Here is a 17,500-nt window from a genome sequence, read left to right as displayed (position 1 = left end):
TATTATAATAGTAACTGAAGTCTGGACACTGACTGTAGACCTCATGTAGTCTATTATAATAGTAACTGACGTCTGGACACTGACTGTAGTCTATTATAATATTAACTGAAGTCTGGACACTGACTGTAGTCTATTATAATAGTAACTGAAGTCTGGACACTGACTGTAGGTCTATTATAATATGAACTGAAGTCTGGACACTGACTGTAGTCTATTATAATATTAACTGAAGTCTGGACACTGACTGTAGTCTATTATAATAGTAACTGAAGTCTGGACACTGACTGTAGGTCTATTATAATATGAACTGAAGTCTGGACACTGACTGTAGTCTATTATAATAGTAACTGAAGTCTGGACACTGACTGTAGGTCTATTATAATATTAACTGAAGTCTGGACACTGACTGTAGTCTATTATAATAGTAACTGAAGTCTGGACACTGACTGTAGTCTATTATAATAGTAACTGAAGTCTGGACACTGACTGTAGGTCTATTATAATATGAACTGAAGTCTGGACACTGACTGTAGTCTATTATAATAGTAACTGAAGTCTGGACACTGACTGTAGTCTATTATAATAGTAACTGAAGTCTGGACACTGACTGTAGGTCTATTATAATATGAACTGAAGTCTGGACACTGACTGTAGTCTATTATAATAGTAACTGAAGTCTGGACACTGACTGTAGTCTATTATAATAGTAACTGAAGTCTGGACACTGACTGTAGTCTATTATAATATTAACTGAAGTCTGGACACTGACTGTAGGCCTCATGTAGTCTATTATAATAGTAACTGAAGTCTGGACACTGACTGTAGTATATTATAATATTAACTGACGTCTGGACACTGACTAGTCTATTATAATAGTAACTGAAGTCTGGACACTGACTGTAGTCTATTATAATATTAACTGAAGTCTGGACACTGACTGTAGTCTATTATAATATTAACTGAAGTCTGGACACTGACTGTAGGTCTATTATAATATTAACTGAAGTCTGGACACTGACTGTAGGTCTCATGTAGTCTATTATAATATTAACTGAAGTCTGGACACTGACTGTAGGCCTCATGTAGTCTATTATAATAGTAACTGAAGTCTGGACACTGACTGTAGGTCTATTATAATAGTAACTGAAGTCTGGACACTGACTGTAGGTCTATTATAATATGAACTGAAGTCTGAACACTGACTGTAGTCTACTATAATATGAACTGAAGTCTGGACACTGACTGTAGGCCTCATGTAGTCTATTATAATATTAACTGAAGTCTGGACACTGACTGTAGTCTATTATAATAGTAACTGACGTCTGGACACTGACTGTAGTCTATTATAATATTAACTGAAGTCTGGACACTGACTGTAGGTCTATTATAATATTAACTGAAGTCTGGACACTGACTGTAGGCCTCATGTAGTCTATTATAATATTAACTGAAGTCTGGACACTGATTGTAGGTCTCATGTAGTCTATTATAATAGTAACTGAAGTCTGGACACTGACTGTAGTCTATTATAATATTAACTGAAGTCTGGACACTGACTGTAGTCTATTATAATATGAACTGAAGTCTGGACACTGACTGTAGGTCTCATGTAGTCTATTATAATATTAACTGAAGTCTGGACACTGACTGTAGTCTATTATAATATGAACTGAAGTCTGGACACTGACTGTAGGTCTATTATAATAGTAACTGACGTCTGGACACTGACTGTAGACCTCATGTAGTCTATTATCTGTGCTATAGTATCATATAGTATCTGTGCTTTAGAATCAAGTAGGCTAACGACATGTAGCCTGCCGCCAGTATCTGTGCTTTAGAATCAAGTAGCCTGCCACCAGTATCTGTGCTTTAGAATCAAGTAGCCTGCCACCAGTATCTGTGCTTTAGAATCAAGTAGCCTGCCACCAGTATCTGTGCTTTAGAATCAAGTAGCCTGCCGCCAGTATCTGTGCTTTAGAATCAAGTAGCCTGCCACCAGTATCTGTGCTTTAGAGATGGAACTATCTTTATTGACTCTCGTTGCGGCCTGTACTTCCTTAAAAAACAGGACTCTGAATAAAAATGCATAAACAACTGAAACAATGTCTATTTCTGCACCAGCCAATCACTCACCTGCCAGGATGACAGACAGCACCTGACCTCACTGCCTCTCACAGGAAGTCAACAACTGAAACCATGTCTATTTCTGCACCAGCCAATCACTCACCTGCCAGGATGACAGACAGCACCTGACCTCACTGCCTCTCACAGGAAGTCAACAACTGAAACCATGTCTATTTCTGCACCAGCCAATCACTCACCTGCCAGGATGACAGACAGCACCTGACCTCACTGCTGTCATGACGTTGGCCTGGGGGGTAGGTTTATGACCGTCATAAATACATCTCCCCTCCTTTTATCCTCTCTCTACCCTACTGATGTGACATTTGAAAAAATCCCTTGGTTAACATAGAGATTCTGGGAACGTCAGAATGTGGGGGGAAATTAACTATATTTTGGTAATCCGACCAATTGAACATATGCGGTGGTACTTAATGAATATGATGTCAGTTCGGTTGTCATCTGAGACATTCTCATCAATGACAGGATGGCATAAACTCTACAGAGGAAAGTCTGCACATTGTAGTTATCGGATTCACATGGAATTGTTGTTCAATTTAAATGTTTGAATGTGAAATTATTGGTGAAAGGATTAAATTTAATTTTAGCTTCCAAATGAGAGGTTTGGGTTTTCATAAGGTTAGGGCTCTGCTCAATCAGTGGTCCGCCCCTGTGAAGAGACGTGGGCTGTAGACTGTGAAACACACTCTTCTCCCTCCACTATATAAAGCCTTGACAACATTATAACCTCCTGTTCCGGATACATTAGGATGACGATCCGATGTCAAAATGGTTCAGATAATAACTACAGAACGAAGTCAACCTCAGTGTGAGCTTTGGTTGCGAATGGTATGAACTTTGAACTCTTATTTACAATAGAAGTGATACCTCCTAGCCGTTGAGTTAGCAACAGCAGCTGCAAATGTGGGCTAGGAAAGAACAGACAGAGTATCCCATCTACCACACAACAACGTTACTACAACAGATCCAATTTACCAGCAGATACATTCTTCAAAGGACAACACACATAGTCTCCTAACACACATAGCCACAAAAACTGAACATCAAGCCTGTCAGACCCTAAAGAACTGAACATCAACCCTGTCCGACCCTAAAGAACTGAACATCAACCCTGTCAGACCCTAAAGAACTGAACATCAACCCTGTCAGACCCTAAAGAACTGAACATCAACCCTGTCCGACCCTAAAGAACTGAACATCAACCCTGTCCGACCCTAAAGAACTGAACATCAACCCTGTCAGACCCTAAAGAACTGAACATCAACCCTGTCAGACCCTAAAGAACTGAACATCAACCCTGTCAGACCCTAAAGAACTGAACACCATCCTGTCAGACCCTAAAGAACTGAGCATCAACCCTGTCAGACCCTAAAGAACTGAGCATCAACCCTGTCAGACCCTAAAGAACTGAACATCAACCCTGTCAGACCCTAAAGAACTGAGCATCGACCCTGTCAGACCCTAAAGAACTGAACATCAACCCTGTCAGACCCTAAAGAACTGAACATCAACCCTGTCAGACCCTAAAGAACTGAACATCAACCCTGTCAGACCCTAAAGAACTGAACATCAACCCTGTCAGACCCTAAAGAACTGAGCATCGACCCTGTCAGACCCTAAAGAACTGAACATCAACCCTGTCAGACCCTAAAGAACTGAACATCAACCCTGTCTGACCCTAAAGAACTGAACATCAACCCTGTCAGACCCTAAAGAACTGAACATCAACCCTGTCCGACCCTAAAGAACTGAACATCAACCCTGTCAGACCCTAAATAACTGAGCATCGACCCTGTCAGACCCTAAAGAACTGAACATCAACCCTGTCAGACCCTAAAGAACTGAACATCAACCCTGTCAGACCCTAAAGAACTGAACATCAACCCTGTCAGACCCTAAAGAACTGAACATCAACCCTGTCAGACCCTAAAGAACTGAACATCAACCCTCTCCGACCCTAAAGAACTGAACATCAACCCTGTCTGACCCTAAAGAACTGAACATCAACCCTGTCCGACCCTAAAACAATGATCTGACTCACTAGTTCCCTCTGTATTTGTCTTTGGCTTTGCGTGTGTGTGTGTGTGTGTGTGTGTGTGTGTGTGTGTGTGTGTGTGTGTGTGTGTGTGTGTGTGTGTGTGTGTGTGTGTGTGTGTGTGTGTGTGTGTCTGTGTGCACCTCACAGTGAGTAAAGGGGTAATGCTGTGTGTCTGAGGTGACCGCTGCTGTCTGCTTAGTTAACGTCTCTTACACACAAACAAACACACACACACACACACACACACACACACACAAACACACACACACACACACACACACACACACACACACACACAAACAAACACACACACACACACTTTTCTCCTTGCCTGAAACAGTGACATTGAACGTGTGTTTCTCCCAGCAGGCTACAAACTCCATCACCTCACGGGCTGCTTCACACCCAACCGTGATTGGGAGTCTCATAGGGCCGGCGCACCATTGGCCCGGCGTCGTCCGGGTTTGACCCGGGGGTAGGCCCCGTCATTGTTAATAAGAATTTGTTCTGAACTGACTTGCCTCGTTAAATAACGGTGACATTTATATAAGAAAGGAAAATACTTTAGCAGCAGACTTAAAGAACGTCCTCGTGTGTCTCTGGAATCAAAAACAGAATCTAGAGAAGGTTCTATAGGTTCTATTTTGATGTTCTCTTGTCCCTAACCGCCTGACTAACCCCTGAGCATTGTGGGAATAGAACCCTTACCCTGCCATGACGATGAAGAAGTCCAGTCGGTTCCAGGTGTCGCCAAGGTAACACTTAGAACCGAAGATCCCCAGAGCCACCATCTTGATGACCATCTCCACCGCGAAAAACGCAAAGATACAGTCGTCAAACACCTAGAACAGACAAAGATACAGTCATCAAACACCTAGAACAGTAGAACAGTCAAAGATACAGTCATCAAACACCCAGAACAGTACAACAGACAAAGATACAGTCATCAAACACCTAGAACAGACAAAGATACAGTCATCAAACACCCAGAACAGTAGAACAGACAACAATACAGTCATCAAACACCTAGAACAGTAGAACAGACAAAGATACAGTCATCAAACACCTAGAACAGACAAAGATACAGTCATCAAACACCTAGAACAGACAAAGATACAGTCATCAAACACCTAGAACAGTAGAACAGACAAAGATACAGTCATCAAACACCTAGAACAGTAGAACAGACAAAGATACAGTCATTAAACACCTAGAACAGACAAAGATACAGTCATCAAACACCTAGAACAGACAAAGATACAGTCATCAAACACCTAGAACAGTAGAACAGACACAGATACAGTCATCAAACACCCAGAACAGTACAACAGACAAAGATACAGTCATTAAACACCTAGAACAGACAAAGATACAGTCATCAAACACCTAGAACAGACAAAGATACAGTCATCAAACACCTAGAACAGTAGAGCAGACACAGATACAGTCATCAAACACCTAGAACAGTAGTACAGACAAAGATACAGTCATCAAACACCTAGAACAGTAGAACAGACAAAGATACAGTCATCAAACACCTAGAACAGTAGAACAGACAAAGATACAGTCATTAAACACCTAGAACAGACAAAGATACAGTCATCAAACACCTAGAACAGACAAAGATACAGTCATCAAACACCTAGAACAGACAAAGATACAGTCATCAAACACCTAGAACAGACAAAGATACAGTCATCAAACACCTAGAACAGTAGAACAGACAAAGATACAGTCATCAAACACCTAGAACAGACAAAGATACAGTCAACAAACACCTAGAACAGTAGAACAGACAAATATACTGTCATCAAACACCTAGAACAGACAAAGATAGAGTCATCAAACACCTAGAACAGACAAAGATACAGTCATCAAACACCTAGAACAGTAGAACAGACAAAGATACAGTCATCAAACACCTAGAACAGTAGAACAGACAAAGATACAGTCATCAAACACCTAGAACAGTAGAATAGACAAAGATACAGTCATCAAACACCTAGAACAGTAGAACAGACAAAGATACAGTCATCAAACACCTAGAACAGTAGAACAGACAAAGATAGTCATCAAACACCTAGAACAGACAAAGATACAGTCATCAAACACCTAGAACAGACAAAGATACAGTCATCAAAAACCTAGAACAGACAAAGATACAGTCATCAAACACCTAGAACAGACAAAGATACAGTCATCAAACACCTAGAACAGTAGAACAGACAAAGATACAGTCATCAAACACCCAGAACAGTACAACAGACAAAGATACAGTCATCAAACACCTAGAACAGACAAAGATACAGTCATCAAACACCCAGAACAGTAGAACAGACAACAATACAGTCATCAAACACCTAGAACAGTAGAACAGACAAAGATACAGTCATCAAACACCTAGAACAGACAAAGATACAGTCATCAAACACCTAGAACAGACAAAGATACAGTCATCAAACACCTAGAACAGTAGAACAGACAAAGATACAGTCATCAAACACCTAGAACAGTAGAACAGACAAAGATACAGTCATTAAACACCTAGAACAGACAAAGATACAGTCATCAAACACCTAGAACAGACAAAGATACAGTCATCAAACACCTAGAACAGTAGAACAGACAAAGATACAGTCATCAAACACCTAGAACAGTAGAACAGACAAAGATACAGTCATTAAACACCTAGAACAGACAAAGATACAGTCATCAAACACCTAGAACAATGTACAGTCACCAAGACGAGGGTTTATAGCTGAGGGGTAAGGTGTTGATGGTGAGGGGTGAGAGGTTATAGGTGAGAGGTTATAGGTGAGGGGTGAGAGGTTATAGTTTAGGGGTGAGTGGTGAGGGGTGAGAGGTTATAGGTGAGAGGTTATAGGTGAGGGGTGAGAGGTTATAGTTTAGGGGTGAGTGGTGAGGGGTGAGAGGTTATAGGTGAGAGGTGAGGGGTGAGGGATAACAGGTTATATGTGAGAGGTTATAGGTGAGGGGTGAGAGGTTATAGGTGAGAGGTGAGAGGTTTAAAGTAGTACCTACCTGTAGTATGAGGCACCACTCTGCCTGACAGGTGACGTCTTCACAGGGTTGGTACATCCCCAGAGTCACACAGTTCAGGAGAATCACTATCATGGAGACGTGTTCAAACCACGTGGAGACCTGGGTTAAGGACTACACACTGAGACATGGCCTACTGAAAACAGACATCACACAGTACAGGATCCCCAGCATTAACCACGTAGAGACCTGGGTTAAGGACTACACACTGAGACATGGCCTACTGAATACAGACATCACACAGTACAGGATCCCCAGCATTAACCACGTAGAGACCTGGGTTAAGGACTACACACTGAGACATGGCCTACTGAAAACAGACATCACACAGTACAGGATCCCCAGCATTAACCACGTAGAGACCTGGGTTAAGGACTACACACTGAGACATGGCCTACTGAAAACAGACATCACACAGTACAGGATCCCCAGCATTAACCACGTAGAGACCTGGGTTAAGGACTACACACTGAGACATGGCTTACTGAATACAGACATCACACAGTACAGGATCCCCAGCATTAACCACGTAGAAACCTGGGTTAAGGACTACACACTGAGACATGGCCTACTGAATACAGACATCACACAGTACAGGATCCCCAGCATTAACCACGTAGAGACCTGGGTTAAGGACTACACACTGAGACATGGCCTACTGAATACAGACATCACACAGTACAGGATCCCCAGCATTAACCACGTAGAGACCTGGGTTAAGGACTACACACTGAGACATGGCCTACTGAATACAGACATCACACAGTACAGGATCCCCAGCATTAACCACGTAGAGACCTGGGTTAAGGACTACACACTGAGACATGGCCTACTGAATACAGACATCACACAGTACAGGATCCCCAGCATTAACCACATAGAGACCTGGGTTAAGGACTACACACTGAGACATGGCCTACTGAATACAGACATCACACAGTACAGGATCCCCAGCATTAACCACGTAGAGACCTGGGTTAAGGACTACACACTGAGACATGGCCTACTGAATACAGACATCACACAGTACAGGATCCCCAGCATTAACCACGTAGAGACCTGGGTTAAGGACTACACACTGAGACATGGCCTACTGAATACAGACATCACACAGTACAGGATCCCCAGCATTAAGACTTGGATTTGAACACAACGTCATTTCCGGTCACGACTTGCAGACTTGTTTTTGAGTTGCTGTGCGTTTTGTTGCCAACCTGTTTTGCTACCTGACAAATTTACGGTTTTTACTTTTTAATTACCGTTTATATTTTTGTTTTTTCCTACTCAACTTTTTCACTCCGGACGCTTTATCTGGACACGATTCGTCAGGACCTCCAACAGCCGAAGCTAAGTAGTAACATTAACATGATGCCTTCTAATTGTAGTCGCTGTACTCGCCTTACGGCGAGGATAGCTGTGCTACAAGCCCAGCTTCAGACGCAATCGCTAGGCAAGGGTAATTTCCGTGTAGGAAAGGATGAAACAGCGTCTGTGCCACCAGTAAGTACAGATAGTAGTATAAATCCCCTGGCACAGTCCCCGCAGCCGGACAACTTTCTCACGGTTTCTGGAAGGAAATGCTGTAGGAACGCTCAACCGGTGTCGCTCATTCAGCCGACAGAAACTTTCAACCGGTTTTCCCCATTAAGCAGCGGGTCGGAGTCAGAGGCCGAGTCTTCTCTGGTCTCTACTCCTCCCGTTACGGGGTCTGAGACGCCGAAGCTTCCCACCATTAGCTCTGACAAATTGAAAACTCTAGTCATTGGCGACTCCATTACCCGCAGTATTAGACTTGAGAATCATCCAGCGATCATACACTGTTTACCGGGGGGCAGGGCTACCGACGTTAAGGCTAATCTGAAGATGGTGCTGGCTAAAGCTAAAACTGGCGAGTGTAGAGAGTATAGAGATATTGTTATCCACGTCGGCACCAACGATGTTAGGATGAAACAGTCAGAGATCACCAAGCGCAACATAGCTTCTGCGTGTAAATCAGCTAGAAAGATGTGTCGGCATCGAGTAATTGTCTCTGGCCCCCTCCCAGTTAGGGGGAGTGATGAGCTCTACAGCAGAGTCTCACAACTCAATCGCTGGTTGAAAACTGTTTTCTGCCCCTCCCAAAAGATAGAATTTGTAGATAATTGGCCCTCTTTCTGGGACTCGCCCACAAACAGGACCAAGCCTGACCTGCTGAGGAGTGACGGACTCCATCCTAGCTGGAGGGGTGCTCTCATTTTATCTACCAACATAGACAGGGCTCTAACTCCTCTAGCTCCACAATGAAATAGGGTGCAGGCCAGGCTGCAGGCTGTTAGCCAGCCTGCCAGCATAGTGGAGTCTGCCACTAGCACAGTCAGTGTAGTCAGCTCAGCTATCACCATTGAGACCGTGTCTGTGCCTCGACCTAGGTTGGGCAAAACTAAACATGGCGGTGTTCGCCTTAGCAATCTCACTAGGATAAAGACCACCTCCATTCCTGTCATTATTGAAAGAGATCATGATACCTCACATCTCAAAATAGGGCTACTTAATGTTAGATCCCTTACTTCAAAGGCAATTATAGTCAATGAACTAATCACTGATCATAATCTTGATGTGATTGGCCTGACTGAAACATGGCTTAAGCCTGATGAATTTACTGTGTTAAATGAGGCCTCACCTCCTGGCTACACTAGTGACCATATCCCCCGTGCATCCCGCAAAGGCGGAGGTGTTGCTAACATTTACGATAGCAAATTTCAATTTACAAAAAAAAAAATGACGTTTTCGTCTTTTGAGCTTCTAGTCATGAAATCTATGCAGCCTACTCAATCACTTTTTATAGCTACTGTTTACAGGCCTCCTGGGCCATATACAGCGTTCCTCACTGAGTTCCCTGAATTCCTATCGGACCTTGTAGTCATAGCGGATAATATTCTAATCTTTGGTGACTTTAATATTCACATGGAAAAGTCCACAGACCCACTCCAAAAGGCTTTCGGAGCCATCATCGACTCAGTGGGTTTTGTCCAACATGTCTCTGGACCCACTCACTGTCACAGTCATACGCTGGACCTAGTTTTGTCCCATGGAATAAATGTTGTGGATCTTAATGTTTTTCCTCATAATCCTGGACTATCGGACCACCATTTTATTACGTTTGCAATTGCAACAAATAATCTGCTCAGACCCCAACCAAGGATCATCAAAAGTCGTGCTATAAATTCACAGACAACACAAAGATTCCTTGATGTCCTTCCAGACTCCTTCTGCCTACCCAAGGACGCCAGAGGACAAAAATCAGTTAACCACCTAACTGAGGAACTCAACTTAACCTTGCGCAATACCCTAGATGCAGTTGCACCCCTAAAAACTAAAAACATTTCTCATAAGAAACTAGCTCCCTGGTACACAGAAAATACCCGAGCTCTGAAGCAAGCTTCCAGAAAATTGGAACGGAAATGGCGCCACACCAAACTGGAAGTCTTCCGACTAGCTTGGAAAGACAGTACTGTGCAGTACCGAAGAGCCCTTACTGCTGCTCGATCATCCTATTTTTCTAACTTAATTGAGGAAAATAAGAACAATCCGAAATTCCTTTTTGATACTGTCGCAAAGCTAACTAAAAAGCAGCATTCCCCAAGAGAGGATGACTTTCACTTTAGCAGTGATAAATTCATGAACTTCTTTGAGGAAAAGATTATGATTATTAGAAAGCAAATTACGGACTCTTCCTTAAATCTGCGTATTCCTTCAAAGCTCAGTTGTCCTGAGTCTGCACAACTCTGCCAGGACCTAGGATCAAGAGAGACACTCAAGTGTTTTAGTACTATATCTCTTGACACAATGATGAAAATAATCATGGCCTCTAAACCTTCAAGCTGCATACTGGACCCTATTCCAACTAAACTACTGAAAGAGCTGCTTCCTGTGCTTGGCCCTCCTATGTTGAACATAATAAACGGCTCTCTATCCACCGGATGTGTACCAAACTCACTAAAAGTGGCAGTAATAAAGCCTCTCTTGAAAAAGCCAAACCTTGACCCAGAAAATATAAAAAACTATCGGCCTATATCGAATCTTCCATTCCTCTCAAAAATTTTAGAAAAGGCTGTTGCGCAACAACTCACTGCCTTCCTGAAGACAAACAATGTATACGAAATGCTTCAGTCTGGTTTTAGACCCCATCATAGCACTGAGACGGCACTTGTGAAGGTGGTAAATGACATTTTAATGGCATCGGACCGAGGCTCTGCATCTGTCCTCGTGCTCCTAGACCTTAGTGCTGCTTTTGATACCATCGATCACCACATTCTTTTGGAGAGATTGGAAACCCAAATTGGTCTACACGGACAAGTTCTGGCCTGGTTTAGATCTTATCTGTCGGAAAGATATCAGTTTGTCTCTGTGAATGGTCTGTCCTCTGACAAATCAACTGTAAATTTCGGTGTTCCTCAAGGTTCCGTTTTAGGACCACTATTGTTTTCACTATATATTTTACCTCTTGGGGATGTTATTCGAAAACATAATGTTAACTTTCACTGCTATGCGGATGACACACAGCTGTACATTTCAATTAAACATGGTGAAGCCCCAAAATTGCCCTTGCTAGAAGAATGTGTTTCAGACATAAGGAAGTGGATGGCTGCAAACTTTCTACTTTTAAACTCGGACAAAACAGAGATGCTTGTTCTAGGTCCCAAGAAACAAAGAGATCTTCTGTTGAATCTGACAATTAATCTTAATGGTTGTACAGTCGTCTCAAATAAAACTGTGAAGGACCTCGGCGTTACTCTGGACCCTGATCTCTCTTTTGAAGAGCATATCAAGACCATTTCAAGGACAGCTTTTTTCCATCTACGTAACATTGCAAAAATCAGGAACTTTCTGTCCAAAAATGATGCAGAAAAATTAATCCATGCTTTTGTCACTTCCAGGTTAGACTACTGCAATGCTCTACTTTCCGGCTACCCGGATAAAGCACTAAATAAACTTCAGTTAGTGCTAAATACGGCTGCTAGAATCCTGACTAGAACCAAAAAATTTGATCATATTACTCCAGTGCTAGCCACTCTACACTGGCTTCCTGTCAAAGCAAGGGCTGATTTCAAGGTTTTACTGCTAACCTACAAAGCATTACATGGGCTTGCTCCTATCTATCTCTCTGATTTGGTCCTGCCGTACATACCTACACGTACGCTACGGTCACAAGACGCAGGCCTCCTAATTGTCCCTAGAATTTTTAAGCAAACAGCTGGAGGCAGGGCTTTCTCCTATAGAGCTCCATTTTTATGGAACGGTCTGCCTACCCATGTCAGAGACGCAAACTCGGTCTCAACCTTTAAGTCTCTACTGAAGACTCATCTCTTCAGTGGGTCATATGATTGAGTGTAGTCTGGCCCAGGAGTGGGAGGGTGAACGGAAAGGCTCTGGAGCAACGAACCACCCTTGCTGTCTCTGCCTGGCCGGTTCCCCTCTTTCCACTGGGATTCTCTGCCTCTAACCCTATTACAGGGGCTGAGTCACTGGCTTTACTGGGGCTCTCTCATGCCGTCCCTGGAGGAGGTGCGTCACCTGAGTGGGTTGAGTCACTAATGTGGTCATCCTGTCTGGGTTGGCGCCCCCCCCCCCCCCCCCCCCCCCCCCCCCTTAAGTTGTGCCGTGGCGGAGGTCTTTGTGGGCTATACTCAGCCTTGTCTCAGGATGGTAAGTTGGTGGTTGAAGATATCCCTCTAGTGGTGTGGGGGCTGTGCTTTGGCAAAGTGGGTGGGGTTATATCCTTCCTGTTTGGCCCTGTCCGGGGGTGTCCTCGGAGTGGGCCACAGTGTCTCCTGACCCCTCCTGTCTCAGCCTCCAGTATTTATGCTGCAGTAGTTTATGTGTCGGGGGGCTAGGGTCAGTTTGTTATATCTGGAGTACTTCTCCTGTCCTATTCGGTGTCCTGTGTGAATCTAAGTGTGCGTTCTCTAATTCTCTCCTTCTCTCTTTCTCTCTCTCGGAGGACCTGAGCCCTAGGACCATGCCCCAGGACTACCTGACATGATGACTCCTTGCTGTCCCCAGTCCACCTGACTGTGCTGCTGCTCCAGTTTCAACTATTCTGCCTTATTATTATTCGACCATGCTGGTCATTTATGAACATTTGAACATCTTGACCATGTTTTGTTATAATCTCCACCCGGCACAGCCAGAAGAGGACTGGCCACCCCACATAGCCTGGTTCCTCTCTAGGTTTCTTCCTAGGTTTTGGCCTTTCTAGGGAGTTTTTCCTAGCCACCGTGCTTCTTCACCTGCATTGCTTGCTGTTTGGGGTTTTAGGCTGGGTTTCTGTACAGCACTTTGAGATATCAGCTGATGTACGAAGGGCTATATAAAATAAATTTGATTGATTGATTGATTGATTAACCACGTAGAGACCTGGGTTAAGGACTACACACTGAGACATGGCCTACTGAAAACAGACATCACACAGTACAGGATCCCCAGCATTACCACGTAGAGACCTGGGTTAAGGACTACACACTGAGACATGATACAGCACTGCCTCTTACCTGTGACTGTATTCATGATACAACACTGCCTCTTACCTGTATTCATGATGCAGCACTGCCTCTTACCTGTGACTGTATTCATGATACAACACTGCCTCTTATCTGTGACTGTATTCATGATACAGCACTGCCTCTTACCTGTGACTGTATTCATGATACAGCACTGCCTCTTACCTGTGACTGTATTCATGATACAGCACTGCCTCTTACCTGTGACTGTATTCATGATGCAGCACTGCCTCTTACCTGTATTCATGATACAGCACTGCCTCTTACCTGTGACTGTATTCATGATACAGCACTGCCTCTTGTCTGTGACTGTATTCATGATACAGCACTGCCTCTTACCTGTGACTGTATTCATAATGCAGCACTGCCTCTTACCTGTATTCATGATACAGCACTGCCTCTTACCTGTGACTGTATTCATGATACAGCACTGCCTCTTGTCTGTGACTGTATTCATGATACAGCACTGCCTCTTACCTGTGACTGTATTCATGATGCAGCACTGCCTCTTACCTGTATTCATGATACAGAACTGCCTCTTACCTGTGACTGTATTCATGATACAGCACTGCCTCTTGTCTGTGACTGTATTCATGACACAGCACTGCCTCTTACCTGTGACTGTATTCATGATACAGCACTGCCTCTTGTCTGTGACTGTATTCATGATACAGCACTGCCTCTTACCTGTGACTGTATTCATGATACAGCACTGCCTCTTGTCTGTGACTGTATTCACGATACAGCACTGCCTCTTATCTGTGACTGTATTCATGATACAGCACTGCCTCTTACCTGTGACTGTATTCATGATACAACACTGCCTCTTACCTGTGACTGTATTCATGATACAACACTGCCTCTTACCTGTGACTGTATTCATGATACAGCACTGCCTCTTACCTGTGACTGTATTCATGATACAACACTGCCTCTTACCTGTGACTGTATTCATGATACAACACTGCCTCTTACCTGTGACTGTATTCATGATACAACACTGCCTCTTACCTGTGACTGTATTCATGATACAGCACTGCCTCTTACCTGTGACTGTATTCATGATACAGCACTGCCTCTTACCTGTGACTGTATTCATGATACAGCACTGCCTCTTACCTGTGACTGTATTCATGATACAGCACTGCCTCTTGTCTGTGACTGTATTCATGATACAGCACTGCCTCTTACCTGTGACTGTATTCATGATACAACACTGCCTCTTGTCTGTGACTGTATTTATGATACAGCACTGCCTCTTACCTGTGACTGTATTCATGATACAACACTGCCTCTTGTCTGTGACTGTATTTATGATACAACACTGCCTCTTACCTGTGACTGTATTCATGATACAACACTGCCTCTTACCTGTGACTGTATTCATGATACAGCACTGCCTCTTGTCTGTGACTGTATTTATGATACAGCACTGCCTCTTACCTGTGACTGTATTCATGATACAACACTGCCTCTTGTCTGTGACTGTATTTATGATACAACACTGCCTCTTACCTGTGACTGTATTCATGATACAACACTGCCTCTTACCTGTGACTGTATTCATGATACAGCACTGCCTCTTGTCTGTGACTGTATTCATGATACAGCACTGCCTCTTGTCTGTGACTGTATTTATGATACAGCACTGCCTCTTACCTGCGACTGTATTCATGATACAGCACTGCCTCTTGTGCCTTATTGTATTTATAAAAATGATACCAACATATTCAGATAACAATGAATAACCCATTTTAATTAAAACATTATTTTGATCAAATTAATTCATAAAATGTCATTCGTTCACCAGAAGATAAAGCCAAGGCAATTTATTTTGGTCATGTTGCTTACAGACCCAGTCATTCATTGTATTATTTCTTAGCAGAGTTGCTACGCCCGAGGGCCCTCCTCGTCCCTTCTAAACTAAACGGTTGCTAAGCATGCTGGATAACATCAGCTAACTCACTCATGTCAAACATTGAACCTGGAAAGAAAACGCAAAACATTGGTTTCCGAATTCAGGAGGACAGGCAGATCAGCGAGTCTGAAATTAACCCCCACAGCTGTACTAAAACTAATTGCTAAGCTGGAAGCAAGGGATGCTTGTAGAGAGAAATACAAGAGACGATTCAGACAGAGACATTATATTCTGGTAGAGAGAAATACAAGAGGCGATTCAGACAGAGATATTATATTCTAGTAGAGAGAAATACAAGAGGCGATTTAGACAGAGATATTATATTCTAGTAGAGATAAATACAAGAGACGATTCAGACAGAGACATTATATTCTGGTAGAGAGAAAAACAAGAGACGATTCAGACAGAGACATTATATTCTAGTAGAGATAAATACAAGAGACGATTCAGACAGAGACATTATATTCTAGTAGAGAGAAAAACAAGAGACGATTCAGACAGAGACATTATATTGTAGTAGAGAGAAAAACAAGAGACGATTCAGACAGAGACATTATATTGTAGTAGAGAGAAAAACAAGAGGCGATTCAGACAGAGACATTATATTGTAGTAGAGAGAAAAACAAGAGGCGATTCAGACAGAGACATTATATTCTAGTAGAGAGAAATACAAGAGACGATTCAGACAGAGACATTATATTCTAGTAGAGATAAATACAAGAGGCGATTCAGACAGAGACATTATATTCTGGTAGAGATTTCACGGTATTTAAAAAAAAACTAGACGGTATCTAATGTTTTTTTTAAATAAAATTCTCCCATGTTGTTTTTTCAATAATAAAATTCTCCCAATATTCTGCATTTCCTGCAGTCACGTGAGAGAGGTCATTTCCCCACTGCCACGTAGGGCTGCACGATACGGGCAAAAAAACAATCTAGGACTTATTTTTAATCAAGTGTTGCACTTGCGATTTAGAGCAAAACGCTTTGGGTGAACTGTTGTAATCATGGAAATAGAAGGATTATTCTAAATACATAGTTAGAATATAACAGGGGGCACTTTAAATACAGTGTTGTTTGACATAACAATTCATGAAAATGCCAGGGAGGAGTTATTGTGACAGGGTAGGAACCAAAGTGTTGATAAGTGTTTCCTAGGGGACCCTATACGCTTTGGTAAATTGGCTACATGGAATGAGAGAGAGAGAAAGACTTGATCATTCCCCTCCTTCCCATCCCCTTCTCCTCTCCTCCCTCTCTTCTCCTCTCCCTCCCATCTTTAATTAGCAGAAAGCAACTCAGTCTAATCAGACATAGTAACCTAGAACACGGACAGGATCAGAAGGCAGTGTTGAGTCTGTTATATAGTGAACCATCTGCTGAAGACATCTGCTCTACCAACCACTACTGTCTGTTATACCTATCTGTTAGCTCGGCCTGCAGAATCTCTATCTATCTGTTAGTTAACTACTGGGACCTCAGCCTGCAGAGTCTCTATATATCTGTTAGTTAACTACTGGGACCTCGGCCTGCAGAGTCTCTATCTATCTGTTAGCTAACTACTGGGACCTCGGCCTGCAGAGTCTCTATCTATCTGTTAGTTAACTACTGGGACCTCGGCCTGCAGAGTCTCTATCTATCTGTTAGCTAACTACTGGGACCTCGGCCTGCAGAGTCTCTATCTATCTGTTAGTTAACTACTGGGACCTCAGCCTGCAGAGTCTCTATCTATCTGTTAGTTAACTACTGGGACCTCGGCCTGCAGAGTCTCTATCTATCTGTTAGCTAACTACTGGGACCTCG

The 17,500-nt window shown here is 43.0% G+C and overlaps 1 protein-coding gene across 1 annotated transcript in view; it reads right to left on the bottom strand.

Moving 5' to 3' along the window:
- The window catches only part of LOC110512628 (voltage-dependent T-type calcium channel subunit alpha-1H-like), a 155,197-nt gene that overhangs the window by 101,449 nt on the left and 36,248 nt on the right, over nt 1-17,500 (bottom strand). Inside the window, exons 3-4 of the mRNA XM_036972119.1 lie at nt 7,223-7,334; nt 4,889-5,022 (exon numbers count right to left, since the gene is read on the bottom strand). Of these exons, the coding sequence (XP_036828014.1) occupies nt 4,889-5,022; nt 7,223-7,334 (246 nt within the window). The remainder of the gene's footprint in view (nt 1-4,888; nt 5,023-7,222; nt 7,335-17,500) is intronic.

Source organism: Oncorhynchus mykiss, unplaced genomic scaffold, assembly GCF_013265735.2.
Source record: "Oncorhynchus mykiss isolate Arlee unplaced genomic scaffold, USDA_OmykA_1.1 un_scaffold_120, whole genome shotgun sequence".
NCBI classification, from domain to species: domain Eukaryota; kingdom Metazoa; phylum Chordata; class Actinopteri; order Salmoniformes; family Salmonidae; genus Oncorhynchus; species Oncorhynchus mykiss.
The sequence above is the reverse complement of the archived record's forward strand: the minus strand, read 5'-3'. Positions and strand labels throughout refer to the sequence as shown.